This window comes from Poecilia mexicana, unplaced genomic scaffold, assembly GCF_051168715.1.
Source record: "Poecilia mexicana isolate PSO_F unplaced genomic scaffold, ASM5116871v1 scaffold_5, whole genome shotgun sequence".
Lineage (NCBI taxonomy): Eukaryota > Metazoa > Chordata > Actinopteri > Cyprinodontiformes > Poeciliidae > Poecilia > Poecilia mexicana.
The window spans coordinates 14564573-14583304 of NW_028263374.1; the positions used below are offsets into that span (position 1 = coordinate 14564573).

The following is an 18732-nucleotide window of genomic DNA, read 5'->3' on the forward strand; positions in this document are numbered from 1 at the left end:
ACTCTGAGAACCTGTGGCAAGACTCGAAATAAAAAATGCTTTCCATGTCATTTGACTGAGCTTAAACTGTTTTCTCTGGATGTGCAAATGTGGTTTGATACATGACCCCAAAGACCTCAAGTTGTAAAACTGGAAAAACTCATGCATCACTTACCTTCCACTTTAGGAAGGCACTATAAATCTCCACAACGCTTGCTTTCAAAAACATCTCAAATCTAACACTACAGCAAACTGACCCACACCCTGAACTTAAATCTCCGCTGTGATTATGGGCAACCGGGTGAGGCTCAACAGAAAACATCTGTGTTGCAACATAACCTGTAGTTGCAGGTGATGCAACATAATTACTAGCCACTCCTGCTGTCTGGTGGCAAAATGGACTATGATCTGCCACAGCGTGCAAGAGTGTGAGGCTGCAAGTAGAGGCCACGGAGTACATAAGTGATTTTGCAAAATGTTTTTAAGTTAGCTTACTCTACCTCTACTTGCTAAAGAGTATTCAAATAATAAAAGGAAGATAATAGAAGCTTATAAATGCTTCGATGGCATAGAGCTGAAGGTTTGGGGGACAATTAAAAAGACAAAGTTTGGATAAAAACTTTTATTGGTCCTCGCATCACACCACAACCGTGCTTTACATGCAACCGATGAAGCTGTAGACATTGCATCTTTTACATTTCATCCGACACCCCCCTTACACCTGGTTTCAGAGGACGTCTTCATGTAGTAAAAACAAACAACACAGCTATCAGACACAGGAGAGCACAGGTGATGCCAACATCTGGAGAAACCACGGAGGGAATAGAAAAGGCCCACGGATGTCTCCCTGGTGAATTACAAGTTGGAACCTGATTTATTCCTGGACATAATTGGGCCAGGGTGAGCTGTTGGGTGGTTAGGTCGCCTGACTGAGGAGCTTCTTGATGTCCTCCTCGATGTCGCTGGTGAGGAACCTCCTGCTGTAGCGCTTAAAGGGCACCCCGTCTGGCCCAATGAGGAACTTCTCGAAGTTCCAGGCCACGTCGTTCCGGCTCACTGGGCTCCAGATGATCAGCTTGGGGTCAGTCATCAGGGATGAAGGCTCGTCGCTGGGGAATGGGAGCTTTTCTTTCAGGAACACAAACAGGGGGTTGGCGTCCTTCCCATTGACGTCCACCTTCTCCAGGAGCTGAAACTTTGGCTCAAAGCCGTTTCCTGGACGGACATGCTTCAGGGACAGGAGGATTTCTTCATTCTTGCAGTTCTCCTGCGGGTTGATCATTAATACGGATCTTAACTAGCGGTCTTACTCATGTTGCCTCTTATCGAGATCAGGAAGAATTAAGCAAAGAAAACTGAACTTCCTCTTTTCTGTGAAATCTTTTACGACTACTTGCAACTTCTAGGAACCACTTCTAAGTTGTTCCTAGTTTAATGCATAGTTTAATGCATTAAACTATGTGGTTTAATGCATTAAAGTACCAAAAAACGAAGAAGACGAAAAAATAGAAGTAGTATAATGAATATTTATTTGTTTGTTGGGTGGAACTTTAAATAAACCACAATTTCCTCTTCTAAAAAACAAAATCCCTCAAAATTGAAACTACAGGTGCAAACGACCATTTTTAACCACGTAAATTCAAACAAACTAATATCCTCATCTCTTCAATTTAAATTGCAATTGAGGCAAAAGCTTTTTCATGATGAAATGCAAATTAGGGAAAATAAAAACTTAGAAACAAACCCTCCCAAACCCGGGGGGTGAACAGCATAGTAAGAGTAAATTGCCTCACCTGATGGCCGAACTGGTTGCAGGGCACTCCCAGGATAACGAGCCCCTTACCGGAGTACTTCTCGTGGAGCTCGTTCATCTGGGTGTAATCCCTGACGGTCGTGCCTCAGAGAGACGCGACATTCTCAATAAGGACGACTTTTCCCTGAAGCGAGGAGAAGTTAAATATTTCTCCTGTCAACAGTTTAGCCGTCAGGCTGTAAAATTTCGATGCCATTATTCAGGTTTTCCTCCAAAGACGTAACCTAAGTCAAATGCGCAGTTTTCTGCGCTTCCGTCGCCCGCTCCCTGGTTCTTAAACTGTCAAAGAGTCTGTTTTCCCTTGTCGAGACAGTTACCCGCCTATACCGTCAGTAGGCTTTCGTTTATGCAATCAAGATAGTTCACCCCCATCAACAGTTGGCGAACTCAAGATAGACGCTTTCGTTTAGAAAGAAGACTGAAAGACTGAAAGTTACAGTACGGTCGGTATTTTAACGCTCCTCGTTGTCCCGAGCGTCGCGGCATAACAAAAAATTAATTACAACATTTTAACAGATTTACAGGGGGATCGAGTCATTAGAGCTGCAAGGAGAGTGCAACGGAGACCGGATAATTCTACACAAAACGAAAAACGGAGCCGTCATCTTACAAGCGTCAATCCTATCGAGGGGTCAAGACGTAGAGGAATTAAACGTCAGTTTTTGTTTAATTTTTTCTCGCGTTTATTTAGATCGAACCCTATTCCATTATTTTAAAGAAAGTTTCTCTGTTTTTATTTTTTACAGCGCAGAACAAGCTTTTCATCGTTAACGAATTAATTTCAGGTATTTTAAAAATCTATTATGTTTTATGCGTTACCGTCTTTAAAACGTTAGTAATTTATTTCTCTGATGCTTTTTTTTTTCTTTTTTTTTTTAGAGGCTCTAATGCTTATCCACGCGGTTCCTGGTTCTGCTTCTGATCGCATATTGAGCAGGAAGAGACGGATCAGACATCACCGTCTTATGGAACGAGCCAATAAGGCGTCTGTTACCGCATTACTGGATGCAAGTCAAATCCTCTTACGGGTACGTTAAATAAATCTGCAGAGTCTTTGTCAAAAATAAGGGTGATGGGAGAATTATCTAACGATAAAGAAGCTAAGGTGTCTGGAACTGATTAGTGGAAAACAGCAGGAGGGCATTCTTTTCCACCTTGCAACAAGTTGTAGACCGTCAGGGCTATATCTGTCTGTTTAAACACATCTTGCAGAATCTGTGAGACTTTTGACCACTCCAGCTCATCCAGACCGCATCCAATTCTGAAGGAGATAAAATATTGTGTTTAATTATCAAATAAAGAAGAATTAAGGGTATTTATGGGCTTCTGGCTTCCACATCCCATCCCTACATCTCCTTTCATCCGCAGCATCTCAAGCAGCATGACTGCAACATCTCACATGATGGTCAGTCGGGGGTGGTTCAGTAAACCCTCATGTGACTTCATCCGTTCTACTAAAAAAAAGGAAATAAATAAATCATTCTTTAAAAAGACATTCCTTTCTCCAAATTAAGAAAAGCTTAAAAGCTGAGCCAACAATAATACTTAAAAAAAAAAAATCATCCGTCCTTGATCATCTAATTTTACTTAAAAGGTCATCACTCTTGTGTGTTTTGTGCTTTCTGAGCTCCCCTTCAAAATGATACTTCCATGTATTATTACTGTTATTTAAGACAAAAATAATTGTGAAATAAAATTGTGGGATATTTCTTGTTTTTGATTTTCTAATTTGTGATGTATTTATTCCGACACTTATTTTTCTTTTTTCCTTACATTTTGTTTGTGAGAGTCGCACTGACGGTAGGAATGATTTAAACAGTTTGACGAAGAAATGACAGGGGAGTCGAAGTAAAAGTAAAGAGCTCCGCTCAGCGTACTCTTCGACGTTAAGAGGGTCGCGTGTTTACTACTCTGGCGTACACCGGTGTAAGTGCGTTCCTCTTAAATTAGGGGAATTAAGAGTCCTAACCCCGCCTGATATTAGACCGTTTTTCATAAAATACGCGCCCTATTGGTGGAAGGTTACAAACGGCGTAACCGTTGTTGTAAACGTTTTCACGCAAATGGGCCAACTGTAACAACAACGTCCATAGTTTAATTTTCTAAGCAGCTTCTTCGTGGAGCGTGAAGCACGTTCTCTTTCAGTTTTCGATACGAGGAGGAGGAGGAGCCAGGGTTGACGTCGTGACGTGTTCCGTACATTGGCGCGAGAGTTTGTTTTGCAACATCATTGTGCTCCTTGTCTCTTGACGTCGTTCTGTGGAAAAGTATGTCTCGTCATTATTTTTAGTTTAAATTTTAGGGTCTGCTAAAACAATAAACTACTTAGAACGTTAAGTTTGTATGGCGATTGGGGACAAAGTCCAAAGTATTGAACGTACGTTGCGGTGTTAGCTGTCATGTTTTTGATTTACCAAAGATGCTTCAACTGCTTTTAACACTTTTTTCCTTTTATAATATAACAGATGATGCGCAAAAAGCGACGCTCCTCTGTGGAAAAAGTAGCGGGAACAACTGCCGCCCCAAGTAAGTTTTGATGTAAATCCACAGTTATCTGTATACAGACGCTAGCTTTCTCAAGTTTATGTCTGAATTATCAGGTGTGTCCTTTCAGCGGCATTAACTCACACTGGAAATATTTGGAAACGATCTAACCTTTAGGTCCATTTATTCCGTGACGGTAAAAGAAATCCCACTTCAATAAATATTTTTGATTAACCCCCACAACAACAACCCATAAGTGTGACAGTTATAGATACTCAAACAATTCTTATAAAAATCCAACAAAAGCCTTTTGTGTATATATTTTGTTTAGCTCATCACTGTGCCTCGTATTGGTCATATATGACTGTTTTCCTACTTTGCTTAGCCACTCTTCGAAATCCGAAAGACAAGAAACCATGCTGCTGATTTAAAACAGAAAATACCTGTATGAAAATATTCACTCACCTACTCTTAAATCGCTATTGTCATAGCAATAATTAAAATCTTTCAATTATTTGAAACTATAGCAAGCTAGTATGGAGCAGAACCCATGGTTCCTACCATTTACATCGGGGGAAATGGTAAATAAGTACAGCACAGTATGTTTATTAATATTTAAATGATAATAAATTAAGTTCTCAGTCCTTTAGAGAAAACTCTGGGTGAAGAAAGTGATAATAACGAGATACACATTTTTAGTTTGAAAGGGTAATAGAAGGTGTGTTGTTACTGACTTATTTTTCATACAGTTTGTGTCTTCTGTAGTTTTCATATTTTAATATCTGGTTAACAGTGTTATTTTATGTAATATTGTGTTTTTTTTTTGTCTACAGAGGCAAAGAAGAGTCGCAACAGCAGTCGGCAGCCTAAAGAGGCTGCCTCAGAGGAAACAAGCGAAACTGTTTTTGTCACTTTTGTAAAAAAAGCCGGCGTCAGCTTGAAACATAATGGCGCTTCGCATGAGATCGGTAAACGCACACACTAGTGTAAAAACATTTCAATTAACTTAACGAAGTATCATGTTTGCTTAAATGTTCTGGTTTTTTTTTTTTAGCTGTTGACCAGGTGGTTTTCCAGAAGCGAATACAGCAGCAGCTGCAGAAAAGCCCCAGATACCCTGATGTGAGTAAAATACCAGCACATAACTTTTCCTCATTTGCTACTGCTGCTCACATTCGCTCACATCATTATGCATTTAGATCCTGAAGGAGTTTATAACGGATTTGGAGGCTTACGTTGAGAACCCGGACAGGTTCAGGAACTGCCTTCTTCCATGTGTCCCACAGCCATCTGAAGGAGACGTGAGGTAATGGACATGCAAACCTTCTGGGAAGCGAACAGTCCACTCAGCAGCTTTCTGTGCTCTACGTTTATGCTTATGTTTGAATTGTGCAACATGCCACCAAGCATTTGTCTTTGCTGCAGATCTGTCAGCTCATTCCAGGAAAGCCTCATCAGAATGTTATTGGGGATCGAAATGCTGCAGGTTTGATTTATTTGTGTTTTGCCTTTAACTACACAGCGGAAAAACAAAACAAAACAATATTTGTGTGACATGAGGATGTCACACTGTTAGGAAAAAAAAAAACACTCCTTTCTCTGAGATTTGTTTCCCTGAATTTCTAATGACTTGCGCATTTTCTTGCAGACTTTGATAATCAGCACCTTACTTGAGAAACTCCCTGAGTTTATGTTCGATGGGTCAGTATTTCACATGTCCATTTGAAAACGCTTCATCTATTTCTCGCAGTCTTTTTCACGACCCGTTTGGATTTGCTTTGTAAATCACAGCATCGTGGACGGAGGACTCAATATTCCTCGCATGATTATTAACCAGCTGAAATGGCTGGACAGAGTCGTGGACACAAAGGTGATATATTTATCATCTATTCGACTTATTGAAGTTTTAAGCTGACTTGTTCTGTTTGCAGTCGTGTGTTTTAAGGAGGTGGTGATGTATTTATTTCTCCTGCGTTGTAGGAACTTGCTGCGAAGCTGATGGAGCTGGTGTCAGTAGCGCCGGTTGAGGTGCAGCGTGACATCATCACCAGCTTACCTGAGATACTGGAAGACTCTCAGCACAATGACATAGCCAGGGAGCTCAAGTAGGGACTGGATGACACTGGAGTTTTGTTATTATTGCTGTCGGTTTGGAGGCTTTCATCTCTTTTCTTTGCAGTGCTTTGCTCCAGGAGAACACTCAACTGACGGTTCCCATCCTGGACGCCCTCTCCAGTCTCAACCTCTCGTCGTCATTACTGACGGAGGTACAGAGCCTGATAATGTCGTTGACGCCCCAAGTAAAGATGGGATTATTTTACATTCGCTACAGGAATTTTAAAGTAAATTCCTGTAGCGACATCATTTTACACTGAATTATTAACTTTTATTTGAGGTACATTTCTTAAGAGGGGTATTGAAGCGCTTTATTGAATATTTGTTCCTAATGCACAATTATATTGGCAACTCCTAAGAATTAGAGATGCACTGATTAGGCCTTTTCTAGCTGATACTGATCTTTATCTTTCTGTCAGTTATTGCATGTTAAATCCATCATTTTATTTTCTAAGGACTGTGACAGGGAAAAGATGTGCTGCAGGGTTTTTTTAAAATCAAAGTCAGCAGGTTTGAATCCAATAGTAAATGAAGCAACTATATCCTTTGTTTTAATCTTCTCCGCGCACGCACACACACACACACACCACTGCACCCTGACTGGTTACAGTTCTCTTCTCAGGTCCGAGAGGCGGTTATGGCCACGCTCGCCGCTGTCCAGCTGGAAGACCTGCCCGTTGTGGTGAAGTTCATCCTGCACTCTGTCTCGGCCTCGAACGCACATGAAGTCAGACATCAAGTCACGTCCATATCGTTTCACTCTTTCTTTGGTGGTAATTGTTATGAAGACATGTGTTTGTCTGTCTTCAGGTGGTGAGTAATCTGCGTCAGAAGCTGGAGCTGGAGCAGTGCGTTCTTCCTCCGGTGCTGCAGGCCTCACAGATCCGCATGAAAAGCAAATCATCGGCAGGGTGAGAAGCACCTGGGTTCAGCTCTGCTGCAGCTCGATATCAAAATGTTTGCTTCGACCCGGCTCAGGAAGTTCCTGATTATGTGTTTTGCTTTAGATCTGCTTCTACAGCCACCGCTTCTGGCAGCAGTCAGGACAGCGTTACGTTGGTACTTGACTGCATCAAGTCGGCGGTCCGGTTCCAGAAAACTATTTCTGAGGCTTGGCTCAAGGTTAGTAAATAATCTGCCAGGAAAACAATTTTCTAAACCTTTTTTTTTTTTCCTAAAGAAGACTACATTGTGGTGAGGGGTTTAGCATTTGTTGGTCCTGGGTTCAATATTTCAGGCTGAGGTCTTTCTGCATGTTCCCAGCAGTTCTCTGCAGGTGCTCTTGACTTCCCCCTACTGGCTCAAAATATGCATTATTAGGTTATATTTCCAAAAATGAGCGAGTGTGTGTATGCGTGGCTGTTTATCCTGTGTGTCTCTGTGTTGCCCTGTGACGGACTGGCGACCTGTCCTTGGTGGACCCTGCCTCTCCACCAGTGACCGCTGGAGATTTGCAGCAGCCTGCGGGGGGGTCCTTTGGGGATAATGAGATATGGATGGATGATGAAATGCACAAATGGCAGAAAAGCAAAAACAATGTTAGGGAAAAGTGAATATATTAAAATGTGAGCGCTTTATTAATGGGGTTGTAAGATTTTTAAGTTATTCTATTTTCTATTTTTGTTTTTGCCTAGGTTAAAAACAGCTGCCTTTCTTAATCTTCGTTGCTGTTGACTTAACTTTTTGGTTTCTTCTCCAGGCGATCGAGTCTGTGGATGATGTTGAAGACCACAAGGTGAGTGGAGTGGAGTCTGTTCTCAGCTGGGAAACCCTCGCATGTTTTTTACCGCTTGTAAACATCTTGTTGCCTATTTTAAGTTGCTTGGTTGGCCTAATTTTGTCTATCATTTACTTTTTCCTTCCTGACAAGGACCGTTCATCTTGTCACTGACGTCTGTCGGCACGAGACGTTGTTCAAATCTGCACCTGTCGCTGTGATGCTTAATGCTGCATGTCGAGTTTGTATTTGTATATCGGTGATCTCCGTGTCATCGTGTCAGGTTTTAGATCTGCTGGTGCTCTTCATCCTGCACTGCACCAACGCCAACCAGAGCCGCCGGGGCGCCGAGAGAGTTCTGAAGCTCAAAGTGAGGACCGGACTCATGCGGGAGGCTCTGCTGCAGAAAACCTTCAGGGACTACTCTCAGGTGGCTCAGTCTGGAAAACACACGCAAGCCCTCTGCACAGCAGCAGTACCGCCCAGCAGTAGTTTTACTCTTGTAATTGTTGCATTTGCAGGTCATGCGGGGGTACTTCCCCTCCATCCTGGCTCTCGCTCAGAGTTTGGTGCGCTCCCCTGACCCCTGCGTGGTGCCTTTTGGTGGGCAAATGTACAGCCACTCTTTCACTGCGTTTGACTCTTACTGCCAGCAGGTGGGGGTGTTAATCAGTGCATGTCTGCGTTTTAGATCTCAAAGCCTCAGAGGGGCAATTTTTGTTTTGTACCAGCTTTGGTAGCAGACAGAAATAAGTAGGGTTATACACACGACTCGTAGTGTAGTGTAAGAAAATGTGGCTTAATGAGTCCAAGACGCATTATCTGGTAGAAGGAGGACATTTACAGTTTTTATGGTTTGAAGGCATCCTAGTATTCTAATAATTCTTCTGTTTTTAACAAATAGTATAAAGTAAAAAAAAAAAAAAAAAAATCACATGTGGGATTTGAACCCATTTATCGTCATTGTAATTTATTAAAATATATGTGACAAAGGTAAATTATAAACAGTTTTGAAAACGGTTGTTCGGAAGGGAGATGTGAAGACAGGAAGGGGTCAAATTCAACAAGTCAATATTAAATTTGGTCACAAATGACTGAGGAACCTGGAAGTAACTCAGAGTGATTTAAATCTGCCTGGTGTTGTTTTTACAGGAGGTTGTTGGCTCTCTTGTGACCCACGTGTGCAGCGGTGTCAGCGGGGAGGTGGACGTGGCCCTGGAGCTGCTCTGCAGTCTCGTTGTGGAAAAACCCTCAGAAATGGCTCTCTATGCTGTTTTTGTGAAGGTACATGAATCTGCCCCATGTGGGAAAAAAAATCTAATTGTTCTTTCACTATAGCTATGTATATATATAAAAAAAGGAACAAAATATTAAGTGTTTGGAAAATACGCCCCAAATGACAAAACCCTCTGCAAACTAAAATTAGGGAGAGTAGCTCAATGAGCTTTTTTTTCTTTTTCTTTTCTTTAATTTAACTTTTAACATCGTCCAATGTAGTGGCTTTAACACCTTGCAAATTTAGTCTACATTTTATGTTATTACAATTGGTTCTATATTGAATGGACGCTGTTGATTTTTTTTATTTCCGTTTAGTTGGAAAAACTAGATTTTTTTTTTGTGGCTTTTGCGAAAAATGTGCTGCATGAACATGACAGATGTCATGGAAATAAACACTTCCCTACTTGACAATTTAAAAGTCGCTCTTGTGTTCGGGTTGGATTTGAACCGGTCAGTGTGTTTGACTCAGGGGATCTTGGACTACATGGACAATCTCACAGCACAGCAGATCAGAAGACTCTTCCACCTTCTGAGCAGACTGGCATTTGGGCAGCAGCAGCAAGGATCTCACATACAGGTCGCTTATTCACGCGCGCTTACATATCAGAGCGTATCTGCATCTACCTTTTTTTTCTTTTTTTTCCCCCCACCAATCGGTTCGTTCTCTTCCTGCAGGACGACATGCACATAGTGATCCGTAAGCAGCTCTCCAGCACCGTGCCAAAGTACAAGCGCATAGGCATCATTGGCGCTGTGATGATTGTCGGCAGCATGGGAGCCTTGAGGTGATGCTTCATGTAAACTTTTCAGTTTGGTTCTTTCGTCTGATTCGTGTCTTTGTCATTCTTGTCTCACATGTTCTACGTTGCTCTCTATCCACTCCTCCATTTCAGGCCTAAAGGAAAGGAATCACAGAGCAGCTCTCTGTCCCAGGAAACGTTAAGACAGGTAAGGCAGCAGCATTCCTCTAAACGCTGACTAAACCGTAAGTGTGTCTGAACAAACGGCTTTTTGATACGGTCTGAGTTCATTGTACATACAGTTATGTAATGATTCTCATTTTGACATGTCTTTTGTCTCTCTTGCAGGTGACGGCTCTGCTGGAGCTGGTGAAGTCGAGCAGCGAAAGCTCTCCCGAGGCAGCGGCTCTGTACTACGATGAACTGGCCAACCTGATCTGGAGTTCTGCGCTGGACCCGCAGGTGGAGGTACGTCTCAGGAATTTCATGTTTTGTTATATTTTCAACAATTTTTAAGATGAAGAAATTCAGATTAAGATTAAGCAATCTCACAAACAAGTATTTCACGTTCATTGTTTGCAATGTTTTGACAGGAAATGATTGGGATGAGTGTCCTGGATGACTTCCAGGATGACTTTGTAGTGGACCTTGGACCAGATATAACAGGGTTGGTGCTCAAAATAAAAAATAAAAATAATAATAATAATAATAATTTTAATTGTAAATTATTTACATAATTTGCACAGTTTCAATGGATAAATATGGATATTTTGATTAAAGTAATTTTTGCAGAGCTGTAACTTCACCCTCTAGTATAAAATGTGAGTTTTCTGGGTTAGGATAGGCATGGTGAAAGAAAATACCGTATGGAAAAATATTTTTATTTCCAAACATTCTAATGTCCCACAACTTATTCCGTGGAGTTATTTGTTCATTCATTCATAGTTTCTTTCTTTCACCCGTTCAGCTCACGTTCTGTTCTTCGTTCCAGATCCTTCATCTTTCCGGCCTGTGTCATGTACAACCTCGAGGAGGATGAGAGTCAGGGAGGCATCGCCATCAACCTGTTGCCTCTGCTGGCCAAAGAAACCCAACATAAAGGAGAGCAGCAGCGATCTCAAATTGGGAAACAGAAGCAAGAAAAGTCGGTGACTTTGTGAAACGGGATGTTTATATGTAGGTTGTGACCATGACTGCTAATGTTCTGCGTTTTTTTTACAGGCGGGTGTCCCCTCTCTGCTTATCTCCCTTTTTCCGCCTATTGAGGCTTTGTGAAGAGAAACGGCATCAGGGAGATCTAGAAGAGATCGACGCCCTCGTGGGTGAGAAACAAGTTTTTCTTTTTTTTCTTCTTTTTTTTAAATCTTCCTCAGTTTTAAAGCATTTTTTTTTCTGCACGTTTACATTTTCCACATCCCAGGATGTCCTCTGATCCTGACAAACATGGACGTAGTAGACAAAGTTGACAGCCTGTCAAAAGCTGAGAGGGAGTTCCTCTGTTCTTTGCTCTTTCACACCATCAACTGGTTCAGAGAGGTAACTGCAGCTCGAAAACAAAAAAGGACGAGCGTTTATAAAGATGCCAATGTGACTGAAGTTTGTCTTCACAGGTCGTGAACGCGTTCTGCACACAGAAAGAGACGGAGATGAAGATGAAGGTGATGACTCGCCTGCAGAACATCACTGTTCTGCAGGCGCTGTTGGAGAGGGCTCTCGCAGGTGTTTTTTTGTTTGTTTCTCCAATAACTGATTTATAAACCCCTTCCCCCCCCTCCCCATACCCAATTAGTCTTAGTTTTTTCCTCCTGCTTTCAGGAACTCCTGGTTACATGCCACCTGTTTCAAACTTTGATGGAGAAACTACAGATGGGATCAGTTTTGGTGTTCCTGTGAACAAGGCAAAGAAAGGTAGTTAAATCCCCCCCCCCCCCCCCACACACACACACACACACACACACACTCACACGCACACACGCACACACACACTTGTATTTGTTTAACTGTCCTGTGCTGCTCAGATGGAACGGGGAAAAAGCGAAAGGCTCCTGGTAAGAATGCCCCAGAAGGCGCCTCTCAGCCTGAGGAGGCGACCGAAGCAGACGAAACTCAGCAGGTGGCGGCTTTAGATGAATATATAATTCTGTTTAAAGCAAATATAAACATGCGGACGTAAAAAAAAAATTATAAATGTTCTGCAGGAGCAGCCGGAAAAGGAGAAGGAAAAAGAGAACCGGCTCGGCGTCAGTTTGACGGCGTACAGGCCGTTCTTCAGAGAGCTGGACATGGAGGTGCTCAGTGTGCTGCAGTGTGGTTTGCTGTCACGCTCGCTGCTGGACTCGGAGCTCCACACTAAGGTGAGGCTGTGAATAATTGATGTCATCCTGCTTTGGCTTAATTGCATTTATCCTAAACACCCGGTACATTATTTAAATGACCGAGGTTCAGGAGGAGGTCGTGTTGGGCCCCACTGAGCTGGTCTTCCTGCTGGAGGATATGCAGCACAAGCTGGAGTTCAGTCTCACTGCCGCTCCAGCAAAGAGAGCTCCGTTCCTCAAGGTACAGACTAATACGACACGATAGCAAAGAGGACAGCTGCATGTTCACAAACTATTTAAAGGTTAACAAAAGGGAGGATGTTTTCTGGCCAAAAGTAGTTGCAGAAAGTAAAAAAAAAAAAAAAAACCCGAAAACTATGTGCCTAGGAGGGCTAAGAGGGATTCAGTCTCCAGTTCTCCAACGTTTTAGAAGAAACATTGATCAAGGTGCAAATCTATAAAGCTGCATCAACAGAGACATTTTATTTTCGTAGATGAGGGCGGATAAAACCGTGGGATTCTCACATCTGCAACAGAGGAGTACAAAAGACATCGCGTCCTACTGTGTCCAGCTGTTGCCCGCCCTCTGCTCACATCTGGAAAACTGCCATAATCATTTTCAGGTACAGAATCCCTTAATTCTCATGTCTCCTGTCGTCTCTTTAAATGAATAAAAAAAAACCCTTACTGAATGCATTTGTGCATTTACAGACTCTGCTGTCTGAGAACAACGGCGTTGTGGACGGACCATCTACGGATGTGGAGGAGCACCAGGTGATGTCATCAGGTTACCAGCTGCTCCTGCAGGTCATAAACACCACCTTGAGTTGGTAAGTGAACGTTGGGTCCTAAACCCAGGGGCTTGGAAGTGCGGCGCACCGTGTCGGCCTTTTCTTGGTTTGCTGAGCTGTTCTATAATTGGGATCCGTCAGGTCTGGATTCAGCCAGCCGGGTCAGCGGAGCTTGCTGAAGAAAGCTCTGGGGGTTTTGGCTGGACGACTTAAAGAAGGGGGTCCTGAACTGACCCTGGAGCAGCTCGTCAAGTGGGTTCCGACTTTCTAAACCAGATGACAGACCAGATTCTGCACTTTGACTGGTTTTCATTTAGGATTTAAGATCCTTGTTTTACTTGCACCCCTGTGTCGCGATGCCTAATATTCATCCCTGCTCTTCTAGGCACAGTTTCGAGTACCTGCTGAACTTCCGCAGCACCATGCCGAGCCTGAGCACAGCCCTGTGTCTCTCCCAGCTCCTGTCAACTGTGTCAGAGAAGGGAGGAAACCCCGGTGCTTTCAGAGAGCAGACCGGTGAGGCTGACATCCGGACATAAATCTTCCACTCCACCATCCAGAAAAAAAAAAATGTGATGAATCTGGTCTCGTTTTTGCATCGCAGCTTCCCTGGCGCGCCGCTTCCTGAACCAAAGTTGGGTGACGGCTAGCGGAGAGAAAGAGCGAGGCAGCAAATTCAACGAGGCACTTCACACGCTCCTGAGGTAGGTCTGCATCGCACACAAAAATGCTCAACGCGGAGGCTCACCAGAAAGGATAGCTGCACGTAGTTACCTATCCTGTTTTTTTTTGTTTTGTTTTGTTTTTTTGCCTTGTATCAAATTTCCATGGAAATCATCTTAAAGGCACACAACATATTGAGCACAGAATAAATTAGTTTCTGTGATGTTGTCACTGCGTCTTCAGTGTTTGTAACTGGAAAGAGGTAAATGATAATCTTATAAAAAAAGAAAGTCTAATTTTCTCTCAGACATTTTTTTTTTGTCTGCATGTATTTAGTGCGACCTGCTTTGTGAATCCCACACAGAACTAAAACTAATAGCTCACACAAGATAGTTACAAAAAAACGATTACATCCTTTCTGAACGCACTCCTATTTTTTTTTTTCATATGTATTTTCTGACCTCTCTTCAACGGATTGTGTATTTCCTCACTCTCTTCAGCATCTACCTCGAGCACGTCGACGACGTTTTGAAGGCGGTGGAGGAAATAGCCGGAGAAGGAATCACCGAGCTGATCAACGCGTCCAAAGATGAAAGCTCTGCTTCCTGGCCCACTCTGAACAGGTAAACTACTTCTCATTTCTCATTTGTTATCTTCTCTGCTCCTGTAAGTTACAGCAGCACCTGAGAGCACCAGGCCCATAAAACTGCAGTCAGTTTATTTGCTGATATTTGCAAAAAACGTACAGTGACTATATATATATTTTTTGTATTCTGCAGACAAACGTTCCTGGTTTTCTACAAGGTTTTGATGGCCGAGCTGGAGAAAGCTGCCAGGAGGATTCCCGCTGGTAAAACGAGCGACAGCTCTGAGGTCAGACTCCTGGGCGCAGCGCTGCCTGCGCTCCTGTTTGTGACGTCCATCAGTCGTTCCTGTGATTTGAAGAGTAAGACGGAGAGCATCTGTGTGAATCTTTTAGGCTCAAAGCGAGAAGCTGCTGACGTGGAACCTGGCCGTCAGAGACTTTCACATCCTAGTCAACCTGGTGAAGGTAAATTCATCTGTTCATGCCTTCGTAAAGCAGTAAAACCTCCACGTCTTCACTCGAGTGTTCACATGAACTCTTTCGAGGCATTTTGTTTAAATGAATTAAAGGTTTGATTCTAACAAAACTTTATTCAATACATATACAGATTCTAAGTTATACATAATAATATGTACCTTAGTAAGTTTGCTAAATTGGCAGCTCTTATTTTTAAAGATTATTGCAGCTACATGATGTTTAATTATTCCACTCTGAAAGAAAAAAAATAGTCACTAATAATAAAACTTCTATTAACATAATTTATGGTGACAGACTATTCACTCAAATTGTCACGCTTCCATATTTTAATGTCCAAATATGAATTGACTCTTCCAAGTGAAATCTAATTCTTTCTAATTGTTCTCATACATTAATATGGAGAACAATTAGATATAAAACAAAAACAGATATAAAAGTTTTTGTCCTTTGATCACCTTGTAGGTGTTTGATTCCAGGCCAGTACTGAATGTGTCCTTAAAGGTGAGTTGGCTTTCTTTGCTTTCTGGAGGTTATTGTATTTAGTTTCCTCTGCTGCTGTTACTTTGTTAGCCAAAAAACACGATTTGCTTTTGCCAGTATGGACGACTTTTTCTGGAGTCTTTTCTGAAGTTGGGAATGCCGCTGCTAGACTACAGTTTCAAGAGGCACAAGGTAACTAAAAAGCAGACCTCGCAGGAAATATCAGTTGTGCTTAGTGCGTTTGGTCATTGCATTTTGATCGCATAGTGTTTAAAAGGCATATTGTAAGTATCAAGAAATGTGTCAAAAAAATTTTCAGGTTGTTCTTGATCATCTCAAGTAGATTTACAGCCAGTGCTTTACAAAAGCTGAAAAATACAGTTTTTTGTGTATAAACTCTGCATATAAACACTGTGTGCATAAATTGCATTTTAAAGGAGGATGTCCAGAGTCTGCTGAAGACCTTCCAGCTTAGCACTCGGCAGCTCCACCACATGTGTGGACATTCCAAGGTAGCAACAGCTTTATCTCTTCTTACTCGTTCTGTGAATTCATTTTCATCCCGTGATGCAACGTGTTGCAAAACTGGCGGCAGAAAACCTCACGAATACTTCAAGAAGAGCTCCCATAATAACCGTATAATAACAACAGTTGGCCTTTCAGGGTCGTTTAGACAATCTACAAACACTCATCCTGGAAATCATTATCAGAAACGGACTTATTTTTAATAAATTACTTTGTTTTGAAATGATTGCTTTACTAAATTATTTTTGTTGTTCTTGTTGTTGTTTTGCTTGTTCAGGATAATTTGTGAAATACTAGTTGGGATACATGTATACATTTGATGCTGTGAGAAAGAGGGGGGGAAAAAAGAGTAGTTAAAATAAATGACGAGCCCAGAGTTACTGACATTCGTGTCCATGTGGAGTGCATGTAAAATTCCTATCCTCACGGTATCTGAATGTTTCTCTTTCTCAGATTCACCAGGACACCAGCCTAACTAACCACGTGCCAGCAGTGAAGAAGAGCCTGGAGCTGTTTGTGTACAGAGTGAAGGCCATGCTGACACTCAACAACTGCCAGGAGGCCTTCTGGATGGGAAACCTGAAGAACAGGAACCTGAAGGTCACGCCTGGTTTAACTTTTATCCGACGGCGGCTTTTGATTCGCGAACTCCAAAAGAATCATGTGATGCACCTTGCAGGGTGAAGAGATACTTTCTCAGAGATCACAAGGGAGTGATGACGATGATGACGACGACGAAGAGGAGGAGGGGAATCAGGAATTACCGCCAGCACAGGAACAGTCAGATGATGAGGTACTTGCCTGTTAAAGAAATGGATTCAGACTAACTGTCATCCATCCGTAAAGCCTGAGGACGGCAGTGATATTTCCCATAAATGCACTGTAAACTTTTGCATTTAAATTCAAACAAAAATGATGGTAAAACATGGAAATGTGGGTCTGTAGAAGCAGGGCATTTGAAATGAAGCTTATTAAAAGAAATATCAGGAAATGGTCAACAAAATAATCATGTATTGAATGTAAAACACCATAGTAACAACTAAGGATCTATATTACACGCACTAAATACAACAAACCAGATAGACTCATATTTAAAATGGGCGTAATCAGAGTCAGAAGTCAATAATGGTGGTTTTTACTTTTTGAACCAATTGAGAAATGGTCACAGTTTAACTGAGTGGAGCTGCAGCCATGAGGGCATTCTGCAACACATGATGAGAACTGAAAATCTCTTAAACATAACTGTAACGAGGAACTGTTTTCTTAAGCTGTGTCTGGGATAAGTTTGTTCACTTTAAAATGAACAAGGTTTGGGCTTTCGTAATATTCTTTTGAGACATCAAAATATGTGCAGAAGTTTAAATGAGTCCTGCTGACAGACAGCTGAGGCTCCAGAGGGCAGCAACCTCTACATGAAAACTTCTGGAGTTGACTTTTGAAGGCTAATAGTTTTCACAGAAGTCCAGATTCGCTCTGCAGAACCGTTGCTCTACTTGAAAGTTTGTCCTGAAGTAAGTTATGCATTTTAAACAAATATCATGTTTTTATCTCTGCAGGTTCAGGACGGTGATTCTGACTAAACCAGTAGGATCAGCAGAAAGGAGGGCAGTACAGACGATTCCGATTAAAACTTAAATATGTAAACTTTTGTTTTATTTCATTTAAAAAAAATTAAATGTTCAGATTAATCTTTTTTTTCTGTGTTTAATGCTAATTGGCCAATATTTAATCACGGTTTGTTTACATTTAGGCAATAAAATACAAAATGCCGGTCACTTTAAAGGATTCATGGGATGAATTTTTGCATCTTAACATGCCTATTAAAGGACTACTGTTACTGTGTGTTCTGAATAAAATCTTTTATTTGTCAGCCAATAAATAATAGATTGCTTTGATCACAATAATTCTGCTTAAATTGTTTGTTTCAAATGTTTAACGTAAATACGTCTGTGTTGCCGGGATCAGGCACGGATGACGTCCAGAGTTGTCTTTGCGAGTAAAAAGGTTTTATTTACTTTTACACAAAAACTCAGCTTGTCGCACTCGGTGCCTAACGCTCCCCAGAAGAGCGAAAGCAGCGCACTGCCTCGCAAAAAGACACGTGTTATCCGTGTTAAGACTTTTAATCAAGTGAGAAAATGAAAACGACAGGTATTAACGATTCTGAACGAGTTAAGTAGTCGGCACAATTGGAGGCGACCTACTTGGAGCCTGAAGAAAAGAACGGCTTCATAACGGTATTAACATGCTGCTCCAAGTTGTTTTGGACTTTTAAATTGTTCACCCCTTGAACTGGAAAATCAAACACAAGTAGAGGTGGATTGCTGACTCTTGAAAGAGGAAGTACTTTAAACTCGGGTCCAAAATGTCTTTAATCAGAATCATAATCAGCTTTACTCACCAGGTTTTTCGCCACGCAAACAAGGAGCTTTATTTTGGTTCCGCTTTGGTCTCAATGAAGAGATTTAAGGTATAAATATATGAAAAACAGAAAATAAAGCGGTACAGACACCTTTCAGCACAATGGTGTCAAATATTTCCAGATTTTATTGCAAAAGCATGTAATAATACTAATGTAGTATTTGGATCCAAAGTGCGATAGAACATTTGCCATGATGTTAAATTTTATAGTATGTGATAATTTAAATAAAAATGGTGTCATAACTTCAAATTTCTGATCAAGTTATTTATTGCTACTTAATTATATGTTGTAAGCAGATCTACCTAATTTATGTGTTGCAGCCACATCATGGCTTTGTTTTATTGATC

The 18732-nt window shown here is 41.6% G+C and overlaps 2 protein-coding genes across 3 annotated transcripts; one reads left to right on the forward strand and one right to left on the reverse strand.

The window, feature by feature from the left end:
- Positions 1–586: 586 nt before the first annotated feature.
- Positions 587–2075, reverse strand: gpx1b (glutathione peroxidase 1b). Its single transcript, XM_014988310.2, has 2 exons — positions 1773–2075; positions 587–1246 (listed from the first exon to the last, which is right to left on the reverse strand). The coding sequence occupies exons 1-2, from the start codon at positions 1986–1988 to the stop codon at positions 896–898; spliced, it is 567 nt and encodes a 188-aa protein (XP_014843796.1). The 5' UTR covers positions 1989–2075; the 3' UTR covers positions 587–895.
- Positions 2076–2204: 129 nt separating this feature from the next.
- Positions 2205–18634, forward strand: fancd2 (FA complementation group D2). Of its 2 annotated transcripts, none has more exons than XM_088005587.1 (44): positions 2205–2820; positions 4258–4318; positions 5110–5244; positions 5331–5398; positions 5476–5582; positions 5702–5762; positions 5925–5977; positions 6068–6146; positions 6257–6381; positions 6456–6543; positions 7014–7118; positions 7202–7302; positions 7399–7513; positions 8091–8126; positions 8392–8538; positions 8630–8764; positions 9261–9392; positions 9856–9963; positions 10062–10171; positions 10280–10334; positions 10475–10594; positions 10720–10793; positions 11118–11270; positions 11348–11448; positions 11547–11662; positions 11737–11845; positions 11942–12034; positions 12145–12239; positions 12325–12480; positions 12566–12682; positions 12936–13064; positions 13153–13271; positions 13374–13484; positions 13618–13748; positions 13837–13936; positions 14396–14518; positions 14675–14768; positions 14875–14946; positions 15421–15459; positions 15556–15630; positions 15876–15950; positions 16417–16563; positions 16643–16756; positions 17520–18634. In XM_088005587.1, the coding sequence occupies exons 1-44, from the start codon at positions 2644–2646 to the stop codon at positions 17541–17543; spliced, it is 4485 nt and encodes a 1494-aa protein (XP_087861713.1). In that variant the 5' UTR covers positions 2205–2643; the 3' UTR covers positions 17544–18634. The 2 variants fall into 2 exon arrangements, with proteins under 2 accessions (XP_087861713.1, XP_087861714.1); XM_088005588.1 differs by having other exon boundaries at positions 12572–12682.
- The last annotated feature ends 98 nt before the right edge of the window (positions 18635–18732 follow it).